The 12,713-nt window shown below is 42.1% G+C and overlaps 1 protein-coding gene across 3 annotated transcripts in view; it reads right to left on the reverse strand.

Annotated features, from left to right (window-relative positions):
- The window catches only part of rptor (regulatory associated protein of MTOR, complex 1), a 77,524-nt gene that overhangs the window by 29,281 nt on the left and 35,530 nt on the right, over nucleotides 1-12,713 (reverse strand). For all 3 annotated transcript variants that reach the window (XM_088301995.1, XM_088301993.1, XM_088301994.1), the window contains exons 14-22: nucleotides 12,222-12,332; nucleotides 10,899-10,973; nucleotides 10,412-10,477; nucleotides 8,386-8,577; nucleotides 7,109-7,249; nucleotides 5,818-5,938; nucleotides 4,303-4,443; nucleotides 3,643-3,798; nucleotides 110-228 (exon numbers count right to left, since the gene is read on the reverse strand). In XM_088301995.1, coding sequence (XP_088158121.1) covers nucleotides 110-228; nucleotides 3,643-3,798; nucleotides 4,303-4,443; nucleotides 5,818-5,938; nucleotides 7,109-7,249; nucleotides 8,386-8,577; nucleotides 10,412-10,477; nucleotides 10,899-10,973; nucleotides 12,222-12,332 — 1,122 coding nt within the window. The remainder of the gene's footprint in view (nucleotides 1-109; nucleotides 229-3,642; nucleotides 3,799-4,302; nucleotides 4,444-5,817; nucleotides 5,939-7,108; nucleotides 7,250-8,385; nucleotides 8,578-10,411; nucleotides 10,478-10,898; nucleotides 10,974-12,221; nucleotides 12,333-12,713) is intronic.

Here is a 12,713-nt window from a genome sequence, read left to right on the forward strand (position 1 = left end):
TAAAGTTTAACAATGTTCCCGGGCGCCGTACACTGGTACATAACAGGACTTGAATGACTTTCTGTGTGTACACTGGGCACCAATAAAAACTCCCATAAACACAACACACCTTGTATGCGATGCAGTTGAGGACCTTCATTGCCAAGTCAGACACTTCAGGAAAAGGGTCTGCAGCCAAGTGAAGAAGCACTCTCCAGATTTGAGTGTAAACACTGTTAAAGGACACGCCTAGAAATGAAAAAGAGCAAACGGAAGGATGACTGAGTCCGACACATGGAAATATTTCACAAACTCATGTGGCGCTTTTAAAATACACAACAATAGATCACGCACACGGATTCACTTGAGTGTGACCTCACATGACTTGTGTTCAAGTTCATTAGCGCCGCAGCTAACAGTCACGTCATTACCAATCATGCTGCACGCCGCACTCATTTTCTCGTGATGGAGTTATTGAATGTGTTGAGGTGGCAGAGGCAAAAATGACCTCCGGTGTTCGCTAATGTACACGATTAATCAAAACACGAATACACGCGCGCTCACACAACAAGGCAGCACCCTTCTCATCCCACTGAGGATTCATTGCCGTGACAACATTTGTAATTGGGAATACAAATGTTGAACTCGGCCCCCTGGCATCTCATCTAAAGTCAACAGGCTCAAACTTGGATTTGAAATTGGATCGGCAAATCAGGGTGAAGCGCTTTTTCTTTCTCAGCAGCATTTAGAAACAGTCATCCATGCCTCCGTGGCTGTCACGCATTTCATTTTGGAGTTAGAAAATCCTCCATCAAGTGCCTCCAGTTGGTCCAAAATACTGCTGCTCGTCTTCGAACTGGAGCTCGGAAGAAGGAGCACATCGTGATTCTTTGGCTTTTCGACTCAACATGAGACCGTCGCTATTCTGCTGTTCTTTTAATTTGTGTTCTAATTTACGGCGAATTTATATGACACCATATGGAACGTGCTTTTGTTACAGCTCCAGCTGTTGTGAAATGCGCTAGAAATATTAAGTTGTATAGTATCGTATTGTTTTTCTTTTCTTTCTCAACCAGTCCCGATCGCCTGTCGTCTTTCGTTTTAACATTTCCCTGAAAGTTCTTGACAGCTCATGTTTCCGTTTCTACTGTTACTTTCACTTGAGGAAGTTTACCAGTGTCTGTTGATTTCTTTCTCCCCGTGTCAGCAACAATCTCATCGGACTTTTTCCTACTCTAGCAAGTCGCGCCAACTGCAGACGCACTTTGCAAACCATTTTATCCACCGCTAAATCTCTTTCTGTCAGCGTAACGCGGTTTCCTCGCGGAGGCGCTGCGATCAAACCGAATCAAATCCTAATTTGTTGCCAGGTTTTTCTTCTCAATTTGTGTTTTCCTTTCATCCACCCAACAAAGCGGGCAAAGATCTCGGAAGTAGCTCCCTTTCTAAAACCTACGTCCCTTTCACCTTGTAAACAAAACTGCAACGAGGCCCTCATATTCCGCAACTCCCGAGTGAATTTTTGGACTTGAATCTCACTTATTTTCGTGAGACAGTTCGGGGAGAAGATGGCAACAAAGGAGATGGTGATGAAGTGCCACAGTACAGTTTTGGGATTCGATATGGAAGAGGGAAGCAGTTGCAAAAAAAAAAAAAAAAAAAGCCAAAGACGAAAAATTAAAGTGATAATTTGAAGAGGAAATTGCTCAGGAAAAAAAAAAAAAAAATGGGACTCAAATTGCAGAGGGCGCTTGTCACCGCCAAAACATGCCACTTGATTAATATTAAGTACAATATTTAAAAGCCATGTCATGTTCCAGGTGCTCACAAATTTCAAGTACGGTGGGCATCTCAAGTCCACACGAGGGTGAATATTATTCATCGTCTCAGCCTGAAGTGTTCTGTTGTAAAGATATTAACTTTTGGCTCAATCAACCACAGCGTGGCTTTTTTTTTTTTAATAGCCTCGCCATGTCTGACATATGGGACATAAAATACTTGCAAAGCAATTTTGGGTGCTTGCTTGGCGCATAAAAAAAAAAAAAAAAAAAGATCAGAACATCTGAAAGCAGAAATCAATTCATCTGTGAGACATGGCGGACTTGACAGCGGCTCGAAATCACATCTATGTTGCGCTTTCGATGGAGGAGCATCTTCAACACAACGAGGCGAGTCGCAGGTGAAGTGTCAACGGAAATGCCGTCACCTCAGAAAATGTCCGACATAGGCGGGGTGGCTGTTTTCTCCGAGATATTGATTGATTGATTGATTTTTTTTCTCAAGGAGAAACATAATGACCTAAGCCTCCACAACTGACTTGACATTTTTTGGCGTTCGCTGTCGCAGTGCTCAGCATGCTCGCCTGATGTTAGACTTTAGCGACTGACATTTATGGCTGCCAGATGAAAAATCTTTCTTGATTTTATGGGATTATGGAATATAGTGTATGCGTTTATGATTTCTCGGCAACCTTTGAATTTGCTACTTGTGGCTACTTGGCAAAGGTTGCAAGATTAACATGAAGTTCAACAATAGCACCGCTATGAATACATTTATAGGCCCGCAATATTTTGTCGAGGCAAATGATAGCAAGCAGGCAAAGGAGAAAAAAAAACAAAAAAAACAAAAACAGCCAACGCTGGAAAACGAAATCAATAAATCACGACTGAAACTTTGCTCCGACTCCTACAGACTTTTGTTATCCGGCTTGTTTTCTTGCAGCTCCAGCATTTATGGGTTCAATTTGTTTTAAACGGCCACAGTATAATACACAGGGCTCTTTCGGTGGCTCTATATATTTAAAGCTTGCTTTGCAATGTTCAACAATGACAATATATGTCGCTGAATAAAAAAAAAAAATTCAACGTATTTTCTGCTGTGATGAAAATCTTAAGTGCTCATCGTTATCGTTTATTTGAATTTGATCACTTTTCTTTACAAGTGTCGGGACTAAGTGAGATGTTATTTGTACAACTCTGGCCTGTGATCCTGAATTTCTTTCTTTTTTATTTTTTTGGGGGGAGGGGCCAGGCATCCCGCCTCCTCCGTGGCACGTACCTCATAAGACCGGGAAAGTGATCGATTTCCTTCAAGTTTAGCATATCGGCAACAAAAGGAGGCTGAGCCGAATCCGGAAGAGTAACAGTCTTTCGCGTGAGGAAGAGTGTTGCTTTGACTTCCCGCGCTACCTGGAAAAGCACTTTAAAAGCCTCAGGTGGCTCACAGGGTCGATCCCGTTTTGTCCTCTGCTTCCGTGTCCTTTTCACAGCAGCAAACCGTTTCAACGCTCATTCTTTTCTCGGAAGGGGAGATCCTCCCTCGGTGTGTGAAGTGTTGCAGCGATTTCACGAGCGACCCGGTGCGTCGGCCCAGTAACCCAAGGGCTTCTTAATAAAATATGTGTAGAATCCATAGCAAAAGATTGACGACGTTAATTCCATTTCTCTCATTACCCAACAGTGCTTGAGGCATTTAAACACATTTTGTGTTCACCAAGAATAAAGCGGTGAGCATTTCTAAATTTCTTTCGTGCGCTTCTATGCAAATAATCAACATTAATTCTCCTGCATTCGAAGAGGGGGGGATGGTCATTAAGAAAGCGTTTCAGCACAATAAGTTGCAAACTTGTCATGTTCCGTGACTGGCGAGGGGCAAAGTTGTTACCTATGAGGGAATTGAGCGAAGAATAAGACGACACCCGTCGCATCTTGTCAATGGTCTCGAAGGAGAGAATGTACTCGTCGTTGTCGGGGCTTCCCAGGGTGCTGCTGGCGCTGCTACTGGTGCTCAGGTTTCCCGGGGAAAAAGCGGCCGGGCCACCTGGAAGAAGTGGAGACATTATTCACAATTGTTCACAGATGGACATTTTGGGATTTAGAGATGAGATTGTTTTTCAAGCTACACTCATGGCCCACCTTTTTAATCTCGCTTTTAAATAATATTAATCGATGAACTTTTTTTCCCTTTTTTTTAAAGATTTTAAATATGTATTTACTTGCTTTTACTCATTTTAATACTATTTATTTTTATGCAACTCTGATTTATTTTCTCAGCTTCAGAAAACAGGTGAGCCGTGATTGGCCGTTACCTGAGCAACTGTGATGTCATTTTCAGTTCACAGAAGTTACAAAATGGCCGCCACGGAGATGGCTAAAAATAAATTAATCTCTGGATTCATTTGTTTTAGTGACTTGACTACGTAATCTTGTTAATCTTTCTTTTGCTAATAAAATGAATTTAAAAGCCTCCATCAACGGCCGTCGCTCTTTCAATCTCTGAAGTTTTATTTTTTTTCTTCTTCTGTGAGCAATCTGTCACTCCTACCTTCTTCATTGAGGTTGAGGTTCTGCAGGCTTTTGTTCAGGTTACGGGCAGTGGTGACTGCACGAATGTTGGTGTAGGAGTTGACAGATCGGAGACGTGGGATGGCTGGACTGTCCCTCACTGGAGTCAAGTTACCAGGCTCTAGAAGGAAATACACGGCAATAAATAAATGCATTTCCTCATAGTGTGAATATAAGCTAGGGACAATTCTGCAGTTACTATTATCATACAGAATGAAAAATGCTTTAGTCGTCTTTTGGTATAGCCGAGCGGGCCAAATATAATGACACTGCGGGCCAAGTTTGGCCCGCGGGCCAGAATTTGACACCTATGCTCTAACCCAAACGTTAAAGGTGAAGATAAACGACATGAGAAAACATCTTCTTTCGCCAAGGTCAGTCAAGTTGCCGGACGTTGTGAAGAATTAAAGATGCATTGAAATGTTATGTCACGGTAAATGCCTTTCGTTCCCTAAAAAACAAGTATAACGTTCAAAAGATATTCCTCCTCCACAGCTGCCTCGTAGAAGACGACTATTAACGTGAGTGATGACGGTCATCGCAGGTCATCTGCTTTCAGGTTGGCTATTTTGCGCACTCGTCTTCAACTCCACTGGCCGATACAGAAAATGTAAAGAATGCCACGGAAACAAGAGCACCGGCACATCTCCGCTGCCTGTAAATCGATGTTAACCAGACATGAGATGAAAAATTCTGCCTTTATGAAGATAATGCTCCGTATCGATTGGGACTTTTAGAGGGGTGTTCATTTAACACAATGTTCATTATTGTGCTATTTTGTTTCCAATATTTTCATTTTCCAACGTGGCTAAATGAGGGGAAAAAAATAGCAGAAATAATGTTCGCAAAGACAATTTTTGCTCCTGTGGAAGCAGGTCGATGTAAAATATACTGAATACTATCATGATTGTCAGGAAGTATTCATTTAACACAACCAACTTAGTAAATTCTTGAGTAGGTTCATAAACCGCCGCAATTCAACGTCGCATCAATCAACAATTACAAGCATATAAAGTTATCATGCCTATGACAGTACAAATCCAAACATTCCAAACAATATTTTGATGACACAACAACTGCTCTTGAATTGGATCTCACTCATTTACACTTAATGTTATACAAAAAAAACATGAAGAACTAAATACACCCAGAATTGCAAAAAAAAAAAAAAAGTCTTTCTCACTGTCTGCTCCAATGAGAATGGTTCTTAAGTGGAATACGGCGGGCTCCTGATATTTGCGGAGCATAGAGACCGGGTCGGCCCGTGAATAGCGGAAATTAGCGTCTGATTATAAATGTACTGAAATAAGGAAATAAATAAAAAAGCATAAGCTTTCCATGAAAAACGGGGGTTGTCTACCAAAATGCAAACATGGAAAAAAAAGCAAAAATATTTATATTAAAACAAAAAAAAATGAGGAAAAAAAACCCCATCTGCGAGTATACCGGGGGTCCATTATGTAGCCAGTCTCTGTTGTGAACTTGAAGGGTGTACCTGAAGTGTTGGCCGGTGACGGCACCGTATAATTTTTCTCCTCCTCAATGAACTGAAGCGCAACGGTACAGAAGTTGCTTTCATATTGGACCACCAGGTGACTCAATGCCACCACCAACTCCTGCAAAAACAAACACAAAAATACAATCTTAAAAACGTGCAGAGACTTGAAAGTGATGTTTATCGTCTGGCACAAACATTTTCAAGCCAAGATGCAATCAAAGAACAACGTAATGCGCCGAGAGCCTGATTTTCTAAGACGCAATGAAGAAAGAGAGTAAATAGTCGCTGTAAAAATGGTGGCCATGCTATTTTAAAGTAGCGCTGATAGTTTTCACCGTGGAATATTTGGGCGATAAATGCAAATGAACTCAATTCACGAAGCACTTTCCAAACTAACTTCATCGGACACAAAGTGCAGAGCTTCACCCTACGTCAATAACAACAGCGCAATTTAGATGTTCCCAATCCGACCGAAGCCTCTTCAAACGGATTCTGTATGTTTTCAACCCCAAATATTTCTCAACAACAACAACATGTTCTGGCTACACTTGCGGAAACACGCCATTGCTTTTGTGGAATATGAATAAAGCAGCAACATTTTTGTACATCTCTGAACAAAATGACATCACAGTGACTCAGGTCTCAGATGACGACCAATCATGGCTCAGTTTTACGATTGGTCGTGACCTGAGCAACTGCGATGTCATCTTCAGTCGACGAAATTGATAAAATGGCCGCTCCCTGAGATGGGCCGCTGAACTCATATTCCATCAAGGCAATATTAATCAAAATACCATGCTTGGACAAGTGAAGGCACATCGAACATGGAATTGCAAATATTTTGGGGGGTTGACTTCCCCTTTAATGCGACTTAAGTCTGGATGCTCAGGTTAGGTTGCACTCATGCGACCAACACGTCACCGAAGCTGACAAAACGTCACAATAGCGGTAAAAGCAACGGCAGACGCAGGAGCAGAGAACTTTCAAATGTCGCGTTTGTCTCTGTGCGGCCCGGTACCAAGTGACCGTCGGACCAGTGGTTGGGGAACACGGCACACTCTTTGATTAATTTAGAGAATCTTTCAAGCTATAACACATTTCCAAACCCCCGGAGTTCTCTATTATGTTTCTTAAATAAATAGAAAATTGAAGTATAAGTCATCATCTCGCCGGATTTCAATATACGGTACTATAACATTTCAAGGTTAAATAAATCCATTTGAAATCTATTTCAATATAAATATGAAGTCAGACGCAATGAGGATTGTGTGTGCGTGTGTCGAGCGACCTTGCGGACGACCGGGCTGCCGTCGTTGATGAGCTGAGCCAGCATCATGACCACGTTGTGGTCGATGGTGGTGGAGTGGTCCGTCCTCTCGGCAGAGTTTCCCACAAACGTACCGAGAGCAAAGACGGCCGCGCATCTCACCTACAGCGACACAATTGATTCGCAGCCGTCAACTTCCACTCTCTGTTAGCTTGGCGTCGGCGCTTCGGTAATCTGTTGCGTTAACGTTTGAAACACCGAGAAGCTTTGGAGGCAATGCTTCAGCCCGCTGCACTCAAAAGTAAAATACTCACCAAGCCCGGAATGAAGTTTCATAGCCAATTATGCAAAATAGCAGGTTGGACTTTATTTGTATCATCTGGCTAAAAATTCATATTTATGGGTGCCACTGTTAATGAATGACCCAATTACGTTCTCTCTGTCTTTATTAATTGGCTGCTCTATCCACATTTACTGTTCTGTGGCTGGCATTTGCTGGGAATGAGGCGGCAGACAAAAAAGTTATTTATTCAGCTAAATAGCTTGTTACGCTGACAAAAAAAAGTGATACATTATTACATTGTAATAGAGGAGTTTTAAGCGATGATGCAGCCCAGAGATGTTTGGCTTGTAAAAGAGACATTCTACACGTCTGTTTAAAAAAAAAAACAAAACACAGGACCACAAGACAGAATTGCATTCTGTTCTGATTCGTTGAAGAAATACTTGGAAGTCGACAACTTCCTTTTGCTCTTTATGCATTTGTTTGTCTTTTCGTTTAATCATCATAAAACTTTGCATGTGTTTGTTTTTTTTTTTTTTTCAAACAAAGGCAAAAAGTGTCTCAGTGAATTTCAGGGCCGCACTTTCTCACTCTGCTCTTACCCAAAGCAACGACTTTCACAAGTGTCGAAAACTTGCTTGTCATCACAACCGCTATTTTTTTTTTCTTCTTCACTCGTCTTACATCTTAATTATAAGAAAAGGATTGGATGAGTAAATCACGCGTGGGGCCGGTGGAAGACGATTGCGAGTGTGGTCTTCTATCTGCACGGTGAAGACGACTGGTCGAGACATGGGATGCTTTCTTTGACATCATTCACTGTTCATTTATTACAATAAATCAATTCATTTATTTAAGCTTTGTCATGAAGAAGTGAAGTCGACTCGTCAACTAATCGTACACATTATCGTGATGTGCCTCAAAAAAACGATCATCAACCAAACGGATTTTGTACTTTGCCAAATTTCTCTTTTCCCAATTCTGAAACAGTTTCAAACGTGCGAGTGCCTCTCACCTCAGGGATTGGATCAGACAACAAGATGTAGAGCTTTTCGTGTGCACTATCACGAACTCCGCACCAGCGGGCCGGGTCAAAGTTCTGCCAGATGCGACCCAGGCATATGGCCACCCACTGGCGAAGCAGCGGGTGGGGGTCCGAAAGCTGCTCCAGGCAGTTTGCTATGAGGTTACCCTGCAGACAGGCCTCCTAATGAGAGGAGACAAGCGCATGATAGAGTCAGAAATTCACTGGCTGGGTGAATTCCAAACGGCACACAGAATACCAAGTTCGGACTCCTTCACCTCACTCGTGAGTGAGTTACTACTAACCTACAACTTCGCACTGCCTTGCACGCACCAACAGCACTTATTCACTTGAACCATCAGAACATGTTTTGTCTGTGAAGAAAAAGTGCTTGGAAGCATGTATGGCCATCTAAAAGCATGCGCAACTAATTCATCACCACACTTTAAAAAAAAAAATGAACGGCGTGTCTTTGTTTTTTTCTTTCAGAAACAACTAGTTTGGCATACATCTTTGACGTCTTTAGCCGTCAATGGCAGTAAATGAACGAATATTATTAACTATTAACGTTTAATGCACCGAGGAACTGTTTTTTTTCTCGAAGCGAGTATGAAATGTCCGACTGTATTTGAATGCAACTCAATGTTTCGTATGTTACCACCCGATGGGTTTGAACAACAAAAAAATGAGCGTATACCTAATTCAACATGGAACACCGGATGACAAGGGCGCAGTCTCGGATGCCAAAATATGAAGTGGGTCGCGAGCGAGCTGAACGCGTTGCCGTCATTTATAAAGCAAACGGCGCTAATGAAGTGAGGTGAGCGTGAACGTGGCACAGTGCACATCCAGACTTGGATTCAACGTGACGTGCGTCATACAGACGAGCTTCCGTCTCGTGCAGTCTGACAGAACGACAGAGTTGCAGCGCCTAAACTCGGACACCCCACACCACCGCCACGCAAAATATTTTGCGCGTTGCTCTATCATGGTGCATCCCATCTGAAACTTGGGAATTACCAGTGGCGTGTCGGCAACGGCGACTTTGCCGTTCTGAGCCAAGTTGTTGAATATAAGAAAGATGAATAGTGGAGCTATGAAGCAGGCAGAGAGTCTCGCTGTTATGCTGGAGATAATCTATTATTTACGGGCCCGGGAGAGAGGTAAGGGCATTGAGTACACAGGAATATGGTGACAAATTGGTGTTTCGAAGCAAGCGCTCACATTCTTTGATTTGTCACATTTAGACGAGAAGTTCTCAAAGACACGTTTCGCAAGTTGATGAAAGAAAGAGTCATTAGGGAGACGAATGAGTGACATCACATTCCCAACTCGACTGAAAAACAACGGCAGAAAGGAGGAGACAGACGACAAAGGAGTTTAATGGGGGGATATTTGTAACCTGGCATGCGGGTCTTTGAGTGCTTTGTGGGAAGGAAGAACGACATTGGCCGCTTTGTGGGTTCATCTCGGCTAAATGGCTAATAACTTTGCTGCTGTCAATGAGTTTGAAGATGATGAGGACAAGTTATGGAATACATTGCATTCATTATGGGATATTCATGCAGCAACATGAGTTTGAAGGGCATTCCCGCAAGAAATAAACAATGGCTCATGAGGTACTTGCTCTGATGCTGGTTTCAACACATTAGTTAAAAGAATCATCCGGCGAGGATGGCTCTTTTTTCACTCCAAAATTCTTTTTTTTTTTTAATCAGGAAAATTATATTAGCTGGTATTCTCAATGTTATCGATTTGTTTTGGAGAAAAACGTAAATAATGAACTATGCTCAAAACACCACCTTGCTCGTCAGCAATATAGCCACGCCCCCTTCCCTGACACAATTTGTCCATTGAAAATCCATTGCACATTGAGCGCTAATAATTTCCCAAAATGGCGATCAATCTGCACCAATATTGATGTGGACATCTACACTTGAGCCCAATTCAACGACCAGCCGTTGATTATGTCACCCGATGAAAAATGTGCATCGTCTGACGTGTTATGCAGTCATACCTGTCCTGTGCTGTAGCTGTTTACAATAACAGCCAATATGAAGACCGCCATGGTCCGATGCTCAGCCTAGAAAGTAAAAACAAAATACATATTGATGACATTTAAAATAGGGATAGACCGATTATCGGCCAATATTTGGCATTTTGCCGATTATCAGCATCGGCCTTTTTAATTTTTTTATACATTTAAAGGCCGATAAAGTAAAAGCTGGTTTATTCTGGCTCGCTGCAACGCACTTGTCTCACTTAGCCGTGCTCGTGGCCTCGCCTGCAGAGGCAGATTGAGCCACCCACAGATCGGTTACCTGTGCTAGAAAATGAATATCAGCTTTAAATATCGGTTATCGGCCTCCATGACTACAAGTAATCGGTATCGGCCCTGAAAAAAAGCAAGTCGGCCTATCACTAATTTACATTTGTGAGGTGAGTCAGGAATTTAAAATCCACCTCTACAGTTCACGTTGATTGCGCTTGACAGAAATACTCACTGGCATGTAGCTGTCAGCCAGCACGGAGAGGAAGTACTTGTGACCGTTGTCTTTGACCAGGTCAGCTTGACACGACTGCAAACAGTTGGAGAAGGAAGAGCAAGATGGAGGGGGTGAAACTTTTTTTTCACACACTCACTCCACATAGAAGCACGCTTGAGTTCACCCAGTGTGGCGGACCATTTAAATGAGTGCAAATGTGCAATTATTAAAATGGAAGAAAAAAAAAAATTATCGGACAAATTGCAAAGACCGGACAAAAATGATGCTACGGCTTACTTGAAAACAACCGACCGACTATTAAGGGTGTCAGCAACTCATTTAGTATTTACAAGAGCTGCTGACGGTAAATATGTCACGCACATGTCTAACAAGTTAATAATATTGGTCCTCAAAATTCATTTTGGAAAAAAAAAGATGGATAAAACAAGCACGGTCATCTCAGTTTTAAGTGTTGCCCGCGTCCCCGCTCTCGGTCATCGCTCAGTCACGTCAGTTTTTCATTCTTCAACTTTTACAAGGCAGACAATAAACATGATTGAATGATTGCCTCTCAGTCACACGCACTATTCAAGATCATAATACGACAACCTCTGTGATTATTTTCACTTTTCGATAAAAATTCATGTTCTTAAACTTTTGCTTTGTGAACTATCTGAACATTTATACAACAGACACTAAAAATTTGGAATCCTTTTGCTTCATTTAAAGAGCCGGACAAAAATGATTCAGTCGAATCATTTTTCAGTATCAAGTCCAAGGCTCCAGACGGAGGCAATAGAATGAATAAAAAGTGAATATTTTCTTTGCTAGACGTTTGGGCTGACACCTTTAAAATGTAAAGTTAGAGCCAACTGAGTGAAAAAAAGCTGATTTGTTTACTGAACATATAATAAGACCATAAACCTCATCAGAAATGAGGAAGCAGTGATACTGGTCTGTAAAAATGAATTAGACGTCTCTCTGCATTTTTTTTATTAATGAGAATGTCAAACTTTTGCGGTTTTCATTCTTGATGGAAAAATATGAGCTTTATACGACAAGTTATGTATAAATGTCAGAAAGGCAAGAGCTCACCGACAGCTGGACTGAGCGTACTTATTACGAGGCACTTTATGCAGGTCTCGTATCAAAGTCAAAATGTTGCAACCCTAACACTAGATATCAGGCAGTATTTTGAAAAAAAGAAAAAAAAGAAAAAAAGACTCCACGTGTAGGTTCACAAGATGAGAACAAAGAGACAAGAAGGGCAGAACCCAATTTCCTGACAGGGATCAGTGAAGACGTCAATTCCATCACAGGCTCACGCGGAGGAGAACTTACACTGTCCACGGCCAGGATTTTAGCCCAGATGAAAACCAGCAGCGGCCGCAGCTCTCTGGCTGAGCTCTGGAGCAGCTTCAACACGTACGGGAAGATTCCGACGGAGAGGGCCTGGAAACACATAAACACTCATTCATTCTGCAGGCACCACCACGCAGGAGTTTTGTTGGAATACTCATGCTCACGTGAGATGTGCCTTCTTCTAAGCCAGACACGGGCAAACTACGGCCTGGGGGCCACATGTGGCCCGTTAAATGTTTCAATCAGGCCCGCCAAACTTGAAAAAAATTAAATAAACCTTAATGTTTTATTTCCCTGTAATTCCGATGTGTCCCCACTAGGAGGCGCACTCTAAGACATATTTTGTTGGAACGCGTTTGTTCATTTTCAATTTAAAATTAAAGCATATATTTTCTCTATACACTATATGTATTTTATTTCTCCGATGAAGTGAGGTGACCAAAACACTCCATCCATGTGCTGCTAGTCGGG

Source organism: Idiotropiscis lumnitzeri, chromosome 8, assembly GCF_059441095.1.
Source record: "Idiotropiscis lumnitzeri isolate Australia: NSW breed Sydney's pygmy pipehorse chromosome 8, RoL_Ilum_1.0, whole genome shotgun sequence".
Lineage (NCBI taxonomy): Eukaryota > Metazoa > Chordata > Actinopteri > Syngnathiformes > Syngnathidae > Idiotropiscis > Idiotropiscis lumnitzeri.